This window comes from Festucalex cinctus, chromosome 20 (assembly GCF_051991245.1).
Source record: "Festucalex cinctus isolate MCC-2025b chromosome 20, RoL_Fcin_1.0, whole genome shotgun sequence".
Taxonomy (NCBI): Eukaryota; Metazoa; Chordata; class Actinopteri; order Syngnathiformes; family Syngnathidae; genus Festucalex; species Festucalex cinctus.
In genome coordinates, this window is record NC_135430.1 from 4,989,921 (window position 1) to 5,010,853 (window position 20,933).

Genomic DNA, 20,933 nt, shown 5'->3' on the forward strand with positions numbered 1-20,933 from the left:
ATTGCATGAATTTACTTGCATTTTTATTATAATGGTCATATGCATACCTAAGTAATATGTTTATTATGCTGGATGGCAAAAAAAATGTTTTTCGTTAGCAGCTCTTGTGGTTTACTACCAAGCAGGGTTATTATAGTTTTGAAATTTTTCATTTGAGCTAGTTTTGATTTCGTTTTGGGTATTGTTTTTTAAATTTAATTACCGTAGTTTTAATTAGTTTTCAGTTTGGTTCTGTTAGTTTTTATTAGTTTTAGTTAATTAATAAATGCTGTTTTAGTTTAGTTTTAGTTAGTTTCAGTATTAGTTTTAGTTTGTTTTTTTTAAATGTGTATTATTTGGGCACAATATAAAAAAAAAAAAAAAAAAAAAAAACAGCATGGGAGCGACGTCATCTGAAGGTGCTTTTCTATTGGCTGCTGCTAGATGACGTAAGTTCTGTGTGAGACACTTTCAAACGTCCTTATTCCGGCTAATATCAAAATAAATCGACTTGAAATCACATTTAAAATCATCCCCAAAGGCTCATGCATTCAATTAATTGCCAAAGACCAAAACCAAGGACATTTTTGCTCTAATTAGTTTTGTAAATATAAAATCAGTTAGTTTTCGTTTTTTTTAAAAAGCATTTTCATTTTTATTGTATTTCGGTAACAAAATAGTTTTTTTTTTTTTTTTTAGTTTTTTTGATAGTTTTAGTTAACTATAATAACCTTGACTGAGTGCAACAATACTGATTTTTTTTTTTTTTTTTTGCCCTCTCAGTCTCCCTTCTTTTCTTCTTCTTCCGTTTCTCCCGACAGACGTATCAACAGGCCTCCTCGCTGCAGACAAAGACCCGGAAGAAGAATAAAGGTAAGCCAGGGAACCACTTGTTGCATTTTTTTTTTAATCTTCAGTCGAGCAAGCTTGAAGGAAGCGACTACTTTTTACAGTTTATTTTGACATTAATTACACACACAAAAAAAAAGGTTTAGTGAAACCTCTCGCAGACGTTGCGTCTGAGCAAAGCTGTGATCTTTGCTGACGTGAATGCAAGCCGCCGGCGCTAAATGAGCAACCCTGCCAGATGCCTGCATAAATCCGGATGAATGCTGCTCCCAAGTAACCAAATTACACGCCGCAAATGTTCACCGCCTTTCAATGGATGTGAGATGCAAAAATGTCTAAATGAAAGGCAAGAAAATTATAAAATAACCAATGATACGATATTATCGAGATATGAAGGTCACGATACGATAGTTATCACAATCTTGTGAGGAAGTTGGTGATACAAAAATAAACAATAACAATAAACAATATTGTAAAAAAAATAGCTCATACTAAAAAAACTAAAAACAGAAAAACATTATGCTACAATCTCTAATAACTAAATATTGAAGCACTTGTTCATGCTAGATGGACTGCTTTTTATATAGCACTTTAACACCATATTATCATTATTATTATTTGCACGCACACGTTGAGTTCCTCCACATATCGACTTGCTTCACAAGCATATTACCTTCATCTGACAATTAGCACAGATGTTTAAAACAAAGAAGGGCAAAAACATGCCTGAAGAAAATTAAACTGCAATAAAAAAAAAATAATAATTAAATAATAATAAAAGTAGACACCAGAGGGTGCTACAACTGCACAAATAGAAAACAACCTGACCTTTTTTTTCTTTTTTTCTTTTTTTAACAGTTGTGCTGCTTTTAATATCGTGACTTGACGACGAGGACGATATATTGGGGCAGTTTTTAATATCGCGATATTGCCGTTATTGTTACGTCCCTACCAATTAGGAAGAATTGTCACCAGTACTACCACAATAATAAAAATACTAAATCAATGTTTTCTAACCTTTATTAATAACCCAGGGCACGAAGCCAAATATATAATATTCTGTTGTAAAAATTACAACAAAACAGGTCAATTTTTTTTACCTTCTGTCATCTAGTGAAAGACTAAATTGTATTAAAAAAAAACTACAAACTAACATTGATAAACACTGATATTATTTGTAGTCAAATAATTAATAATAATAAAGAAAAAATCACGTACCGTGAAATTGGTTAATTTCTTGAAATACTCCAAATCATCTCGCAAAGCACATTGCTTGGGAATTACTTATTACCAGTAAATGAATTAGGATAGACTAATTATAATAATGCTGATTATCGGCGCCGATATTCAGCATTTTGACAAATATTAGCATCGGCCAGTTTTAAAAATCATATGTCCAATAACAGATCTACGGAGCCCCTAAAGTGACATGGGAGAAAAAAAATAAAAATATGTTTCTCGTCCGGACGAGAAAGTTTCTCGTCCGGACGAGAAACATCACCTGCGAGCGGGAACTAGGAGAGTTAGCTTGTGGCGGCGGACGGTAGACCACTGTTCAACTTGCTTTCAATTCGTTTTAAATGTCTCTCAGACACAACATAATGGTGCCGACTTGCAAGTAACGCAGCAATGTCCTTATAATAAAGTCCCAGGTAAAAATAGAACCTGACTAGGTCCTGTGCTATCATTTTCACACATGAACACAAACTGAAATGTAGTTAGTATAAGGTCTCCCACGCGAGTATGCTGGTTTCTCGTCCGGACGAGAAAAGTTTCTCGTCCGGACGAGAAACATTTAAATTTTTTTTTTTTTTCCTCCCATGTCACTTTAGGGGCTCCGTACAGATCCATTAAAAAAAAAGTAAAAAAAAAAAAAAAGTGTTAATTTCAGGGAACTAATTAAAATGTAAATGTAAAAAAAATTGCAAATTTTCATTTTCATTTTTGCTGACCCTGGGAACTCTCTTCACCTTCTGTTTTTGTTTGAAATTAAAACTAGGATAAGTAAAAATTTAATACTTCACAGATTTTGAAATACTTAATTTTGTGTAGAAAACAATTGTTTGTTTTTATTTAACTTTTGAAAACATACTACTGCCCCGGGGAGATCCAGGAAATTGTTAGATTAAAAAAAAAAAAAAAAAAAAAAAAAGATGTCTATTGACGAAGATTAAAAAAAAAAAAAAAAAAAAAACTCCCAATATTTTACTAACCTTAAAACTTGCTCAATAAACATATGCTTTAAAATTCCCAGAAAAAAAATTAATAGCTGGAGTTTTTATTTTCTCCAAATTTTGATGTTAATATTTTCCCTCTTTTGTGAAAATGAATATCGGCTCTAAATATCGACTATCGGCATCCTTGATTACCAATAATCGGCATCGGCCCCCCCCAAAAAAACATATCGGTCTATCTCTAAAATGAATGTATCTGTGACCATATTGTCAATTAAAATCGAGCAGTATTATCTTTTGCAAAGGCATAATCAGTGATGCAACTATGGTACTGGATCCCATTAGCAAGGAGTCATAATGCATACATGAAAATGATCAATGTAGGATTGTAGGCGGTACAGTGCAGTGTTTGTATTCATGAGTAGGCATTCAGTGCGTGGCCTGCTTTAATAAATGAAGTAATCTCACAGCAACATAATGCATAACACAGACAGCCATCAACATGACACAGAATAGTAATACAACATTACACCTTATGCTGCTCGAATTAGTGGCATTCAGCATTCAAATAACGCGACAGTATTCGATAGGTGTCCAAACGCCACACGACTTACACAACAAAAACAACATCAACAAGGCAGTTACATAAAAATGCTTTTTATACTCACCACAAACTGACAACTGGAGAGTCCATCTATGTTGTTCTCTCCTCGAGTCGACTTTATCCGCGAGTCCTTTCGTTTTATAATGTAAATTCACACTATTGGACATTTTTATACACTCTAGAAAAGAGGCTGGCTAAGTAATTAGTGTTGTCCTTTTCTCGGCTTAGGGGGGCAGAGAAAAAAAAAATCGCAAATTAATGTTGTTTGTTGACTGTCTTTCGGTTGATCAGAACTACGAAAATTAGACTAAAGACCATGTAGTTGCACTCCCGGTAAAAGTATCACACCCTCCGTCCAATCCAAGGACAGGAAAGCTGCAACGTCACAGAACACCTGTTGAGCCCAAATCTGATTGGCTAAACGCGCTGCTCAAGAGCAGATGATCCCGGAAGTAGCGCACCCACGGCTGCCAGAGCTTTAAATGACGATACATTAAAAAAATGATTGTTTCGTGAGTATTAAATAATGAAGGAAACAATTAATAATGTCGTTTTGTATTTCAAATAGTGTTGAAGACGGCATATAAAGCAGTTCCACGCATATTTGAGTCTTCTAAACCGTGAGTTTGTAAGGAACTGTCATGTTAGCAGTAAACTAGCACTAGCGCTAACCTCCTAACCTTGATCTCGCAAGATGCATTCTCGCAGTATTTTAATATTAACATTTTATTTTGCATGTATCTAAAACATGATGTTTGTCACGTTTTTTTTTGTTTTTTTGTTTTTTTTGTTCAAGGTTTGTCATATTTCTCACTTTTTTTCCTTCTTAAAGCTTATTAAACACCCCTCCTCAGGTCTTAAAATGGGATTTATTCTTCTTGATTTAAGCTTTCAATGTGTTTCATAAAATCTGTACCTGTAACGCGTGTTTGAGCATTTTGAAAAGCCCTGTATATAAATAAAATGTATTACTGTCACTTCTTCCCATAAACATTGATTTATTTCCCGCCGGGCTTTTGGTTGGTTTCACCATCTGCTCAAAGTACCATGCATATTTTGTTTGTTTACACAAATGTGATGCAGGCTTTCAAAATGAACACAATCATGCACCGTCTAAATCCCTCTTCCGCTTAAGTAGGCAATGAAATGTTGTTCAGATCTTCACAAGCTGGTACACGTAAACACAAATTAAAAAAGATGATGTTGTGCATTTCTACAACAACAAAAAGCATGTCGTTAAAATAATACTTCAAATTCAACATTAAAGGTGCTGTATCTCCCGTGTTGGATTCCTTTTTTTTTTTTTTTTTTTTTTTTTTTTTTTTTTTTTTTTTTTTTTTCTTTTTTTTTGAAGAGCTCAGAATTGTTCATTCGGTAGTCTTACCGATTCAACGTCTTGTCATCATTGCTCTTTTCCTTTTTTTTTTTTTTTTTTTTTTTTTTTTTTTTTTTTTTGTGTGTGTGTATGTGTGCGTGCGTTTGCGTGCGTGCGTTTGCGTGCGTGCGTGCGTTTGCGTGTGTGCGTTTGCGTGCGTTTGCGTGCGTGCGTGCAAATACGTATAAATTTATACTCATTCATTCACCTAAAACCTTATAAATATCCCATTACCCTTCGCCTTAACCAGGTACTTCAGAATCTTGCCAGAGTCGTGAGATTTAAATGGTCAGGAGACCAGAGAAAAGGTCAGAAAAAAAAGAAATAAAGAGAAAAGAAAGGTAAATCAAAGTGACATCCAGCACCGACCAAACACTTCCTGCCTTCCCCATGATTACAAAATCAAAGTCTTACGCCAACCCCGGAAGCCTCTAAATTCCAGCAAATTTAGCGAGATCTCAAGAGCCCAGAGGAAAAACTAAAGAGAGGAAGGAGGGAAGGATCGATAAGGCAGAGTGAGATCAATAGAAGCCAGTACATCCAATCCATCAAAGTGAAGTCCAGCACCAACAAGACCCCTCCTGCGTGGTTACAAAACCGGAGTCTTATGCCAACCCCAGAAACCTCATACTTCTAATAAATTAAGATCTCAAGTGACCAGAGGAAAAACTAAAGAGAGGAAGGAGGGAAGGATAGATAAAGAAAAGTGAGAACCACAGACACCAGCACCAACTGATTCAAGGGGCTGTGGGAGGGAGAGGGTACTTCTGTTGAGTTTCAGTAGATGCTGGTGCGACGGATCTGGCATGCATAAGGACCACCACCAAAGAGAGAAGCCGTCAACCGCGGTCCAGCAAAGCGAGCACCCCCCCCCCCCCCCCCCACCCCCCCCGGAATCCCCAGGCCGCGGCAGCACCAAGGCCACCCCCAAGCCACCCGAGCGGACACCGGTCAGCGAGCCGACCCAGATACCCGGAACACCCCCGCCCCAGCCCCGGCCCACACCCCCGAGCCCAAGGCCGCAGAACGAGGCCCAGCGGGCCCCCACAGCGCCCCACCGGTCCCCAGCCCCCATCCCCCCACGACCCCCCCGCACCCCACCCAAACCCGCCATCCACCACGACCCAGGCCCCACCACCCCCGACCCCCAAACCCCCGAACACACCCCGACCCCCAGCACCCAACCCCCCACCCACCCATACCTCCACCCCCCCCCCAAACAAGCCGCCCCCCCCCGACGGCCGCCACCCCCCCCCCCGCGAACCCGGCCCCCCGCGAGAACCCCCCACCCCCCCCCCGGAAACCGGCACCGGGCAGCAGCGCAGAGAGGGAAGATGTGCCCACCCCACCTCCAGCCGCGCGAGATTTGCACCGCGGCGGGAGGGGGGAAGCAGAGGAGGAAGCACCAGGGGAGAAGGCGGGACACCAGAACACCGAGCCCGGTGGGGAGAGGCCCCGGTCGTCACGCCAGAGTACAAGTGACACCTAACCCTGTTACTGAGTCCGCCAGCTCGCCGACTGGCGAGCTCTACCCTTACACCGTGAATGTGGCCCCACCCAGTGTATATACAAGTGTGTGCGTGTGGTGCATTAAAATTGGGAGCAGGTGAGTCGGAGCAGAGGGAAAAAATTTCCCCTACTCCGACACACCCGTATCCCCCCCCAAAAAATGAATATGTATATGTGTGGTGCATTAAAAAAGGGAATGGAGGGACAAAGTGGTGGGGCAGGGACACAAATGGGGGGGACCACAGCGCTGCCAGGCACTGCAGTCCATCCCCTCTGATGGCTCCCCGCCCCAACTCACCCCTCCCCTTGGACGTGAGGTGCATTAAAATTGGAGGGGAGTTGAAGGGTGAAGACGGTGTTTCCACCCTTCCCCACCCCACCAAGAAATGTGTTGTGTGCCCTATGTGTATATTTACAAAGTGTATAGTGCAAGCTAGTGAAGTGAGTAAGAGGAGCGACCAGCGGGGCCTCACCCAACCCGGCGGGTGTAGGTGGCACGCCCGCCCCCCAGCACCCCCACCCCCCGCCGCCCCCCACCTCATCCACCCGGCACCACAATGGGCGGACAGCCAGCGCAGCAGGGCTACCGGACAGCCCACCAGCCACCGGGGCCCGCCCGGGGCACCAGGAGTTATACCGGAGCGGGGCAGGCCCCAAACCCTCGCCCGGCCCCCGGAGCCCGACGCCCGGGCCGGGGAGGGAGCCCCAGGCCCAGGGAGAGGGAGGGGGAGGGGCCGCAGGGCAGACAGGGAAGGGGGGGGGGGGGGCGGGGGAAGCGGGGAGAAGACGACAAGAAGGCGAAAGGGCGGCTGCAGGGCAGGAGGCGGGGGGGGAGAGGAGGAGGGAGGGCGACAAGGGAAAAGGGACCGGGAGGCAGAGGAGGATGGGCGGGAGGAGGCGAGGAGGGAGAGGCGACGGGGGGGAGGAAGGGGGAGGGGAGAGGGAACCACGGGGCACACCGGAGGCCCACCCACCCCGAACCGCGCCGCCGGGCACGGAGCAGCGGACCGCGCCGGGACGGCACCGCCCCGGGCACCAGGGGAAGCACCCCAACACCGCACCCCACAGGGGGCCCAGGGAGCGGCCAAGACGCAACCGCCACCGAGCAGACAACGGGGGGGGGGGGGGGGGGGGGGGGCAGAACCACCCCCGCCCGACCACAGGGGACGGCGTCAAGAAAATTGACTAATTAGCATGCAGTAACACCAAGTGTTGATGCTTAGTGCCCACTAGAAATAGATCTTAAGGAGTTATTGAGTATAGTGTCGTATAGTGTGGTATGCTCGAGCCCACTAGCAGCAACTAGGTTCCTGACTATATAAAAATAAAAACAATCAGATACAAAATACCAAATACAGGAGCAGCGAAAACAGAAGTTGTAACGATGTGGTGGCTCTCGTTAACAGGCTCTTGGCAGGATTAAGTTGCCAAATTGAGATTAAAATATTCTATGTACATAGACCATATTTGTTTAAATCTTGATACTTGATTTTTATTTAAGGCAGAGATTTTTTCCATTGAGATATAATTTATTAGTAAGTTTAACCAGTGGTCGATATTTAGAGATTGTTTATTTTTCCAATTGACAAGGATTATTTTTTTAGCAATAGTAAGGGCTATAAATATAGATTGAGATTGTTTACATGGTCGCTCAGTTATTGTTAAGTCACCTAGTAAACACAGTCTTGGAGATAAAGGAAGCCTACAGTTTAATATATCAGCGAGCTTTTCCAAGATTTTAGTCCAGAAATGCAGCACTGGAGTACATGACCATAAAGCATGAAGATAAGTATCGGCAGTGTTTTGTGAGCACTGGAGACAAATGTCGGAGTCAGAGAGTCCCATTTTTTTCATCATATATTGTGTAATATATGTTCTATGAAGTATCTTATATTGGATAAGTTGCAAATTTGTCTGTTTGGTCATTTTAAATACATTTTCACAGATTTGGGTCCAAAAGTCTGGTTCCGGAACTATAGACAAGTCTTTTTCCCATTTTAAAGTCGGTAAATACGTTTTATTTGTGTATAAAAATAACTTATATATTTTTGATATTTTCTTTATTGTTGTTGGAGAAAGCTTTATAATATCTTTAGCTAAGACAGGCAGTTGGAGCGTATCTTGAAGTGTTGGGATTTGTTTCTTAACCATATTTTTAACTTGCAGATAATGTAAGAAATTTCCCTTTTTTATTTCATATTTCTGGACCAAGTTTGTATATGATATAAACTTATTATCTGAGAAAAGATGATGAAGGTGTGTAATTCCTTTCTGCTCCCATAGGCTTAAATGGAACGACTGATTATTAAGTTGAAAGTCGGGGTTATGCCAAATGGGAGAGAGCCCACAGGGCGCCAATTGGGAGTTTGTAATTTCTAATGCCTTCCACCAGGCAGTCAGGGTGGCGGCTATCATTGGGTTTTTAAAACAATTATGTCGTCTTATTGATTTTGTAATAAAGAGTAAATCTGACAGTCTAAGATTATTACAATCCTTCTGCTCCAATTCCAACCAACAGTTAGTATCTCTGTTGGGTTGTGTCCATAGCACAAGATATTGTAGTTGATTAGCTAGATAATAGTACATAAAGTTTGGTGCCTCTAAACCTCCTTTAGATTTACTTTCCTGAAGAGTAGATAGACTAATTTTGGCTTTTTTTTTATTCCAATAGAATTTTATGATAGCAGAGTCCAGCGATTGGAACCAGTTAGACGTAGGTTTAAATGGAATCATTGAAAATAAATAATTAATCTTTGGTAAAACTTTCATTTTTATAGTAGCTATCCGTCCTATTAAAGAGATCGGAAGATTATTCCAGCGTTCCAGGTCACTACGGATACTATCCAATAATGGTGAAAAATTTAAAGAAGTTAATTCAGTTAACTTAGGTGAAATTTTAACACCTAAGTATTTTAAATTACCTGTAGGAAAGGAGTAGTGTGGATCCTGACTTGTAGGATTCCATGAATTTTCTGTAATAGGTAATAATGTTGATTTTGTCCAGTTAATAGAGTAATCTGATAAGTGAGAGAATTTAGTTATTAATTTAAATGCTTCCCCTAGCGAAATAGCAGGTTCTTCTAAATAGAGTAATATATCATCGGCATATAGATTAATTTTATGTTCTATTGTCCCGGAGTGGATTCCTTGGATCCGTCTATCCTGACGTATAGCTAATGCAAGCGGCTCAATAAATATAGCAAATAATAAAGGAGAAATTGGGCACCCTTGTCTTGTTCCCCTTTGTAAAGTAAAACTCTGTGATGTAATCCCATTAGTAGTAACTGTAGCTTTAGGAGAATCATATAATATTGAGACCCATTGAATGAATGACTCCCCGAAGCCGAATTTATTTAAGACAGCAAAGAGGAAGGACCAGTTAACTTTATCGAATGCTTTTTCTGCATCCAGCGAAATAACAACTGCCTTTTTATCATGCCGCTGTGACATACTAATCAAGTTAAAGAGTCTCCTAATATTATTAGTAGAATGACGACCTTTAATAAAACCTGTTTGATCACTATGAATAATTGTCGAGATTACCGTCTCTAATCGAGATGCCAAGGCCTTAGCGATAATTTTAATATCGGTATTAATTAGTGATATCGGTCGGTAACTTGACGGGAGGGTAGGGTCTTTTTCTGGCTTTAATAAAAGTTTAATTGCTGCTATATTCATATCTTGACGTATATCACCTTTACTTTTAATTTCAGTTACTACTCTTAGAAATAATGGAGCAAACATTAACCAGAAATGTTTAAAAAATATAGCCGGAAAGCCGTCTGGACCAGGTGCTCTGCCATTAGGCATACTGTCTAAAGCACGATACAACTCATCTATAGTAAGCGGGGTATCGAGAATATCTTTATGTTCAATAGATAACTGAGGTATATTTAAGCTGTTTAGGAATTCCTCAATATATTCAGGGTTAGGTCTATTAATTTCTGTGTATAGATTTCGATAATAGTTATAAAAAATATGGTTAATTTCTTCTGGTGATTGTGTGCATTCACCATTTATATCTTTAATAGCCGTTATAAGAGATTTTTCCCGATTCCGTTGAAGTTGATTTGCCAGGAATTTACCTGATTTATTATTATGTTCAAAATTATTATATCTCAACTGTTGTATTATAAACTCTGTCTTTTTAGATAACATGTTATCTAACTGTATTTTTATATTCTGTAGTTCTATCCATATTTGATTATTTGGGTTTAATACATATTCATCCGTTAGTTGTTTAATTTTATCTTCCAGGTATTTTTCTAATTTTTGATCCTGTTTCTTTTTATAAGTTGAATATGATATAATTTTCCCTCTAATTACCGCTTTCCCTGCTTCCCAGAGAAGAGATGGAGATATATTTGGAGAGTCATTTATTTCCAAAAAATCTGCCCACTCCCTTCTAATAATTTTATCAAACTCTACGTCTTTCAGTAATGAGATGTTAAAACGCCATATCGGGGGAGGTTTAAAGGTAGAGTCAATTTGTAGAGTGAGGGAGACTGGTGCATGATCACTTATAATTATAGAATGTATTTTTATAGCAGTTTTATCAACAATAGAATTATTTGTAAGGAAAAAATCAATTCTTGAGAATGATCGGTGCACAGCAGAGAAGAAAGTAAATTCCTTCTTAGTTGGGTTTTGAAGTCTCCAGCCATCGCTGAGGCCAAAATCCTCCATATACTCATCTATTACTTTAGCGGATCGTAATCGCCTTGTATATATCGTATTATTAGAACGATCTATTAACGGGTTCAAGACCGTGTTAAAATCACCTCCAATAATAATAGTAGAATTTGTTGCTAAATCGAGTAACCGAGAGAAAAATTCATGGAAAAAATCAGGGTCATCATTATTTGGGGCATATAAATTACCAATTGTATATACTTTATTAAATATAGTTACCTGGATAATAATATATCGGCCCTCTAAATCTGTTACTATATTATTTAGAGTAAAGAATAAATTCTTATGTATAAGTATAGAGACACCTCTTTGTCTACTATTATAGGAGGCAGAGTAAACTTGACTAAAATTTTTATCTATAAATAATTTTTCTTCTGATTTTTGTAAGTGGGTTTCTTGTAGGAGACAAATATCTGCCTTAAATTTTGAGAGATGGTCTAAAATTTTTATTCTTTTTGCCTGGGAGCGAGCGCCACACACATTCCAGGAGACCAGAGCTAATTTCTGCATACAAGCAATATAGACTCAGTCTTATGTATACATCTATATAAGCTGCTTATTAATATTAACATATTGTAGGATAGCAAAAGAGTAATTAGGCAATTTATATAATTTATATAAAGAGAGAGATAGCAAGTAGATAAGTATAATAGTGAAGAAACGTGGGGGGAAGTGAGTGTGAAGGAAATCTGTGGGGGATTCAACATAACAATACACCAGTAAATGGTGACCTAAGCGAGATTATTATTATTATTATTAATTTATTTTTTTAAGAATATATTTCTATATTATTATTATTATTATTATTATTACTTTATAGCCTATGCATAATATAAATTCATATTCTATTTCGTAACCCATTATCCATACATATACATACATATACATATACATATATATACATATATACACATATACATACACATACATATACATATACCTACGTCAAATAATCACACAATGCTCGGCTCTACCAATTGTCAGTTAGAACAGCCAAGGGGTCGAGGTTGGGTTTCGGAATAGCTGGCCGTCGATATATAATTTATCAACGACCATCGAAGTCCGTTTACCCTCCTGTCTATTTTGTTTCATGATAGGAAACAGTACTTTTCGCCGCTCGTTTATCTCTCTTGGGAATTGATCATTCATCCCGAAAGATGTCCCTTTGAGCTCCCGTCCTTTACTTTTTACCAATTCTTTATGTTTAAAATGTTCGAACTTAGCAATAATAGGACGGGGCTTATTGCCCTTACGAGCTCCGAGCCGGTGTACACGGTGAAAAGAGATATTATTTACCGTCTCCTGTGGGATCTTTAGCGATGATGTCATGAATTTTTTTATCTCACCCTCTGGATTATCTGGAGAATTTTCGGATATACCTGAGAATATTAGATTTTCCCGCATACTACGGGATTGAACATCTAAGACCGTTTCCTTTAGCATTTTATTTTCCTTTTTAATCGTCTCCAACTCGGCTGTGACAGCGACGAGAGAGGAGCGTAGCTCGGAGTTATCGCATTGGAGATCGCTTACCTGTTGGCTAACGAATTCCAAACTTGCCTTTAATTCTTTGACGTCCTCGCGGATAAGACAGAGGACGTCAAGTTTTTTATTTATGGAATCCAGCATACTCACCGATACGTCGGCGGTTGCTAAATCGTCCGTGTCTGTTGACGAGTCATTTTTCCTTTTTTTTTTCGAAGGATTATCCCGACTGGCCGCCGGCTCATCCATCGCGCAGCTATAAAAATGATCGTCAATAAAACGTTCGAGGTCGTCCACACTGGATAATATTTCCGATCTTTCTTAGAAAAGAAAAAAATCGAATTTATCTAATCATTAAATTCGGGTTTAATTAGAAATATAAAGCTAATTCTATTTTAGCAGCAGAGCGCCGCCATGTTAGATTTTCCCAGTCTCGCTACCGGTCACGCGATAGTCACAGCATCTCGCGATGGGAAAATGTAGTTCCTCTGTCCCGTGTTGGATTCCATTGGATTGTTGTGGCCCCCCGAGTGTACTTTGTGTTGTATTAAACTCATTACAAGTTAGTTATTTTTTGCCTATTTTCAGTAATATTGCAAATGGAATTTCAGCATTCCGGCCCCTGCAGGCCATAATGAGGAGCCCGCTGTGAAAAATGTTTTTCGACTCTTAGAGTGGCAGAAAAGCCATTTGTTTCTTCTTCTATATTTATGAAACGTGCCTTAGCTTATACTGCAGTCAGTGGTTTTGTCAAACCCACAATTGAACTGCTGCCAGCTCGTATTTGTACATTGAACAAGTATGTCTCTGTGCTGTAGTGTTTCAAATTGTCATTTATCTCTTGATACATATGAATCAGAGGGAAAAGTGGTCGAAGTACAGTTTAGGAGTGTGACAATATATCGATATCGCGATAAATCGTGATACTTTGTCTCTCAATAGATTATCAATACGCCTTCGCAAGTATCGCGATATTTGTAGTTAATATACAGCCACTAGAACGGCTCCATTGTTCATGACTTATTGGACAATTACTTGGCGGGCCACTAGGGGGAGAGCCTCATAAAAGTGGCGTGGAAATGGATGCAAGTCTTCAGGCGAACAAGACTGATCAGCGCTCTTTGACTTTTTTGTGGAAGACATTTATCTGTCCAGCAACTGACTCACTTTTGCATACGTTTCTATAAAAAATGTGGATTAAATCTTCAATTTTAACATTTTAAAACATTTTATGTTTTGACTTTTTGAAGCACACAATTTCTGAGGAATATTAATATTGATTTCATTGGATTGAATATTTAAGTTGTTTTATTTATTTATTTGCTTTTTTAAATTTAGAATTTTTTTTATATATTTATATTATATATTATTACATATTTATTATTAATTATATGAATGTATATGACTAGATATGTAAAAAAAAAGAAAATATATATATATATATATTAAAAAAATTTATATGTATATTATATATATATATATATATATATATATATATATATATATATGATTGTAATTTTTTTGACTAAAAGTAGAAGTAGAGTTACTGTTTCAAGTCGTTCAGTAAATAAAGACCTTGAAAGATACAGTAAGTCATCCAAAAAGTGACAAAGTGTACAAAGTGTTTGCAATCTGTTGCTGTATTGAAGTCGTTTTTGTTTTTTTGTTTTTACATCACAGCACTCATCATCTAAGGACCATTTTATTCACCTCCATGTTTTTTCGTTTGTTTTTGTTTTGTTTTACATCACAGCACTCATCATCTAAGCAGCACTTTTTTCCCCTCCGTGTTTACTCCAGGCCGAAGTTTGGCCGGCCTGAGCCGCCGGCGCGTTTCCTGCAAGGCGCTGGGCAGAGGCGACTGCGAGGGCTGGTTGTGGCGCAAGAGAGACGCCAAGGGTTACTTTTCGCACAAGTGGAAGAAGTACTGGTTTGTTCTCAAGGACAACTGCCTCTACTGGTACATCAACGAAGAGGTATCACCACTGCATTGTCGCCAGGGATATAGGCCCATTATTGTCACCGATATTCAGCTTTTTGGCGAATATCGGCCATTTTGAAAAATCATATGGCTGATAATAGATCAATTTAAAAAAGTGTTTGGGGGAAAAAAAAAATCAGGGAACTAATTATTTCAATCTTCATAGATGCTTCTAACCCTCGGAACTGTGTGCATCTTCTGTTTTTGTTTGAAATTAAAACAAAGTCGAATTTTAATACTTCAGACATCTTGGAAGGAGGTAATGACCAATCATGGCTCAGTTTACTGGTCAAACTCAGAAAACAGGTGAGCCGTGATTGTCCGTTACCTACTTCCTCAGCAACAGGTCATGTCATCATCAGTCGACAGCTATTAGAAATATTACTTTTTTAAAGGTACTAAATGTATATGAAAAATAATGAAGTTATCAAATTCATTCTGGAGAAAAATAAACCTTTCACGGCTGAAAATTGTTCAATGAGTCAAGTATCACTTTATTTTTTATATAGAATTGTTTGACAGTTTTACCGATTCAACATATCATCATCATTGCTCTTTTGTAATTTTTTTTTATTATTATTTTATATACAGTATCTGTGATTGGCTGGCAACCAGTCCAGGGTGTACCCTGCCTACTGCCCAATGCCAGCTGAGATAGGCTCCAGCACCCCCCGCAACCCTTGTGCGGAATAAGCGGTCAAGAAAATTAATGGATCCATCCATCCATCTGGTTGCCAGCTAATCACAGGTCACACAGAAACGAACAACCATCCACACTCACAAGCACACAGAAACGAACAACCATCCACACTCACAAGCACACCTAGGGACAATTTGGAGCGCCCAATTAACCTGCCATGCATGTCTTTGGAATGGGGGAGGAGACCGGAGTACCTGGAGAAGACCCACGCAGGCACAGGGAGAACATGCAAATTCCACCCAGGAAGGCCGGAGCCCAGACTCGAACCCAAGTTCTTAGAACTGGGAGGCAAACGTGCTAACCAGCCACCACTGTGCTGTCCATATATATGTATATATATATATATATATATATATATATATATATATATATATATATATATATATATATATATATATACATTTAGTGAAAAATAAATATTTGCTCCAAATATCGGTTATCATCGGCATCCTTGACTACTAATAATCAGTTATCGGAATCAGCCCTGAAAAAAAAGAAAAGAAAAAAGAAATATCGGTCTCTGATTTGGACTTTTACTGCAGTCTAATGGCAGCAGTGCTGTGTTTTTTTTGGGGGGGGGGGGGGTTTCTCTCTTTTTTTTTGTTTTTTGTAAGCGCTCCAAGGCACTGTAGTGAAACATTTTGCTCAAATAGGACACTTGGGACGTGCCCTGAAAATACTGCGGCAAGTTTAGAACAGTGATGTTAAATTTTTTTGTAAGTGGAATATTTGAGCTTCTGCTCATCATCTCATTCGGATTCATCTCTTGTGTGCAGGATGAGAAAGCGGAGGGCTTTGTCAGTCTCCCCGAGTTTAAAATTGATCGCGCCAGCGAATGCCGAAAGAAGTAGTAAGTGAACGATGACGTCAAGATGGTACGTGAATGTATGCGTGTGTGTGACGTGTGCGTATTTGTGCCCTCAATGCAGCGCGTTCAAAGCATGCCACCCCAAGGTCAAGAGCTTCTTCTTTGCCGCAGATGGCGTGGACGACATGAACAGGTCACATTCACCGCCGCTTGCATCTTTCCGTCCATTGTGCATCTAACCGTGACATTTTTTTTTTGGACCCTCTCAGATGGCTGAGTCGACTCAACATGGCCGCTGTGGGCTACGCCGAGCGAGAGAGGATTCGCCAAGAGCAGGGTGAGCCTTTGTTTTCAAAAGGGATGCCGTTCTCGTTAATGGTGCGCAATCCTCGGTTGACGGCGGCAGCCCAAGATGAATTTTTGACGTCGGTAATCTACACTAGCGCAGCAGTGAAGTCATACTGACGGATTGCAATTTTGAGCTGTCAAGAAACTAGGGATGCACGATAATATCGCTGGCCGATAATTATCGGCAATTGTCGACCAATTTGACATCTCACAGACAGTTGAGAAAATAAAGGAATCCACCAATAATTATCGGCAATTATGAACCAATTTGACGTCATACAGATGAACCAGATTATAGATAATAAAGAAATCTGCCAATAATTATCAGCAATTATCAACCAATTTGACATCGTGCAGGTAAACCAGATAATAAAGAAATTATAGACTAATAGTATGACTCGAAAAGTATATTTTGTATTTACGTTAATATTGCAAACAATTATCGGCTTATCGGTTATCGACGCCTGCACTTTATAAATGATTGGTTTATTGGCACCCCTACTGTATGATCCAAACAACATTGTTTTCCTCTATCGTAAAACAATTCCAATCAGATGCGCTTCATGTCACATTCATGGGCGTGGCTTTCTGTCATGTTTACCTGTTGGACATTTATTAAACACAACAAAAAGGAAAAAGACAGGAAGGAGAGAGGAGAGGACCTGACTGATACAATTCACTACTGCACTCTCTGGAAAAGATCCGCTCCCCACCCTCTCTTTTTATTTGGTTTGCACGCCCCTAGTTCCAACCCTAATAATGCAAATGCAAAACATAGTTGGAAACACAGTGTACTTTGTACAATTATTCCTACACTTTCCCTGCAGATTACTGGAGCGAGAGCGAGCACGAGGACGACGCCACCTCCAGCCCCAAACAGGACAGCCCCCCGCCTCCGTACGATACCTACCCGCGGCCCCCGTCGGTGAGTCGCGCTCGAGTAGGCCAAGATACGCCCGGCTACTCTTCTGCAACCCACCTTCACATTTCAAAGTTAGCTCATTTCACCTTCAGCCAACAGGCGAGGGCTAAATTTGGAACAGGTTGACCCACTTGAAGCAACCATCAATAGCAGTTTTTTGTTTTTTTTAATAAAAAAATATAGTAAAGAACAATCTCGTTTCCCAGATGAGCGCATACATGGAAGGGCGAACGCGGCTGTCTTCCACCGAGACGTCGCGCTCCCGCTCGTCCCAGGAGGACTTCCTCTGCGGCGAGTCGTCCGCCTCCGCCGCTGCTGCCGAGCCGCAGTATCACCCCGGCCCACTCGGGGGTGGCACCGTGCACAGCGGCAGGAGGCCCGGTGGCAGCAACAGCAGCGACGTGGCGTACCGCTGTGACCCTCTGGAGGTAGGCAGGATTAAAAAAAAAGCACTGACCTGTTTAAATGACTGGATAGCCGATAGCCCTTACACGCCAGTGCAAGCCGTTGAAGTCACAGGTCGACCATCTTGGTACTCCCACCTCGCCAGCAGACAACTGTATAAATTGTACGCGATATGTCCAGATGAGACAGATACAGCTCGTAGGCAGTTAGTATAAGGCTGGAGGCGGAGTGGTGGGGGTTTGTGCCGGGGTGCTCACTAGTTTTTAGCAAGTAAAAAAAAAAAAAGAAAAAAAAAAAAAAGAAAAGAAAAATTAACAAGTGGACGGTATGTGCAGCTTTACAGACCCCTTTTTTTTTCTCTTTTCCGCTCAGTTCCTTAGTATGGAGGACCAAAGCTGCCACAATTCAAAATAAATAAATGACTAAAAAAAATAAATACTAAAAGTAAAAATAAAAACGGATACAAAAAAAATATAATTGAAACGTATATATATATATATATATATATATATATATATATATATATATATATATATATATATATATATATATATATATATATATATATATACACAGTGGTACCTCTACTTATGAAATTAATTGGTTCTGGAAGAAAGTTCTTAAGTAAAAAAATGTGTAAGTAGAGACGCATTTTCCATGTAAATGCCCTAATCCGTTCCAAGCCTCCCAAATTTCAGACATAAATGTTTTATAAAGCATAAAAATGCATCAAAAACATGTAACAAATAAATGTTACAATTAGATTATTGCACAATAAATGAGAGTTGTGCATAATGTAAATAACAAAGAATAGAGTAAAGAATAAAAATGATGGTCATTTACCTTTTTAACTGCTGTCCTCATCGTTTTCTTGCCCTCTGGTTCATGTTCTCCCTCAGAAGTGTTTTTTATTTATATATTTATTTATTTATTTATTTTTTTGTTTTTTTAATACAATCCTTCGTTAATGTCCAATGCAAACATCATCTTAGTGAGCAAACGCCCGACTGGTGGACACTTTTTCTGGGCGATTCTTTTAAACAAATTCTGAAACTTCATGGAAACTTCCGGTATGGCGAGGCATCTTTTTAAAAAAAAAAGGCCCGTCTCGTCGCAATTAAAAACTTACTGTGCCTTCATCAATCACCAATTGTTTGAATGTTTGCACAAATTCGTTGGCCGTTAGTTCATACATTTACAAAAAACTATCGGAACACTTCATGGGCCGCGGGATGAATGATGAGGACGCTGTATAGACACCGATCTAGTATCTAGGCTCATAGACACCTATGGTAAAGGTTCCTCTTAACCAATGGGATGCCAGAACGATTCACAAACACCGATCTAGTATTTACGCTCATAGGTACCTATGGTAGGAAATAGCCATAGCCGAAAGTATGTTGCGTTCGGTAATGTATTTTTACCTTTCGTATCTAGAAATTTCTTTCGTAACAAGAGGCAATATTTTCCCGTTGAGGAGTTTCGTATCTCGAAAATTTCGTATGAAGAGACGTTCGTAAGTAGAGGTTCCACTGTGTATATATACACATACACATATATATATATATATATATATATATATATATATATATATATATATATATATATATATATATATATATATATATATATATATATATATATATATATATATATATAAATATATGGCCTATATGCATATATATATATATATATATATATATATATATATATATATAAATATATGGCCTATATGCCAGGGAAGAGGCGGGACTGTTTTTTGCACATTAATTTCTTTCCGGTCCAGGTTGCGAACGCGCAACGCAGGGGCACAAAGTCGGAAGCACAAGTATTGTGACGCAACGCACACGTCGCAAACCGAACCGGAAACAAATTGATGTGCAAAAACAGTCCCGCCTCTTCCGTGGCATATAGCCCATATATATTTTGCTCTTTGTATTTCCATTTCTATGTATTTTTTGGATATAATTTTTTAATTATATTTTTTTATATACATTCAAATAAATAAATGACTAAATAAATAAATAAATAAATAGATGACTAAAAAAGTTAAATAAATGACTAAAAGTGAAAATACTAAATTCTACTACGTACTGTCGCAAATGGTCGCAATGGTCTTCAATTTGGAACGTGTAGATGTATCGGATGGTATGGCGAGAAACGTTTCTTGGCAGAAGCAATATGACGGCCTCACCACCTCAAAAGTCTTGGCTTGTCGGCTATCCAGTCATATATACAGATCAGTGGGTAAGGCTGAGATGTCATATTTACACAGATGTGAATGTGTCCTAATTTGCAATAATTACGCTCATTTCACAACATCATGATTATTATATATTATGTATATTGTGATTTTAATTCCCCTCGAAATAATATGAATTGCCTGTGTTGCATCGGCGCCTTCAAGGCAACGTTTTCCAGTTGTAGCTCTGCTTGCTGTCAAGGCTTATTGAGGTCAAATGTCAGCGTGCCTGGCAGCAGAAATAACGTCAACGTCATGCCTGTGCAGATAACCAGAATCCATCCATTCATCCATCTACGATTATACTGCATGTCACTCAAAAATATCAGCACCAAAATTTCTCACGTTTTACACTCGGTCGTCGTCTCTTCTCCCGCAGTACCGCTCCAGTCCCGCCGGAGGCAGCAGCGAGACGGGCTCCCCGGGCCGATCGTCCTCGTCTCAGAGACGCTCCTGGCAGGACTTGATCGAGACGCCGCTGACGGAAGCCGGACTGCACTACCTGCAGACGGGACCGCTCGGTAGCACCTGATCGTTATTATAGTTTTGCAATTGTTCATTTTAGTTAATTTTTATTTTGTTTAGTTTTTTTAGTTAGTTTTAATTAGGTTCTGTTAGTTTTTATTGGTTTTAGTTATTGAATACATTCTTAGTTTTAGTTAGTTTCAGTATTAGTTAGTTAGTTCAGTATTCAAAAACCAGCATGGGAGCGACGTCATCTTTTGGTGCTTTTTTATTGGCTGCTGCTCAATGATGTCACTTCTGTTTGACACACTTTCAAACCTCCTTTTTCCGTTTAATATCAAAATAAATCGACTTCAAATCACATTTAAAATCATCCCCAAAGCCTCATGCATTCA

General features: G+C 39.4%; 1 protein-coding gene across 3 annotated transcripts in view; it reads left to right on the plus strand.

The window, feature by feature from the left end:
* Positions 1-20,933, plus strand: part of cnksr2a (connector enhancer of kinase suppressor of Ras 2a) — an 84,365-nt gene that overhangs the window by 41,239 nt on the left and 22,193 nt on the right. For all 3 annotated transcript variants that reach the window (XM_077509493.1, XM_077509494.1, XM_077509492.1), the window contains 8 exons: positions 801-852; positions 14,468-14,643; positions 16,125-16,198; positions 16,278-16,349; positions 16,426-16,493; positions 17,332-17,429; positions 17,633-17,854; positions 20,453-20,594. In XM_077509493.1, the coding sequence (XP_077365619.1) occupies positions 801-852; positions 14,468-14,643; positions 16,125-16,198; positions 16,278-16,349; positions 16,426-16,493; positions 17,332-17,429; positions 17,633-17,854; positions 20,453-20,594 (904 nt within the window). The remainder of the gene's footprint in view (positions 1-800; positions 853-14,467; positions 14,644-16,124; positions 16,199-16,277; positions 16,350-16,425; positions 16,494-17,331; positions 17,430-17,632; positions 17,855-20,452; positions 20,595-20,933) is intronic.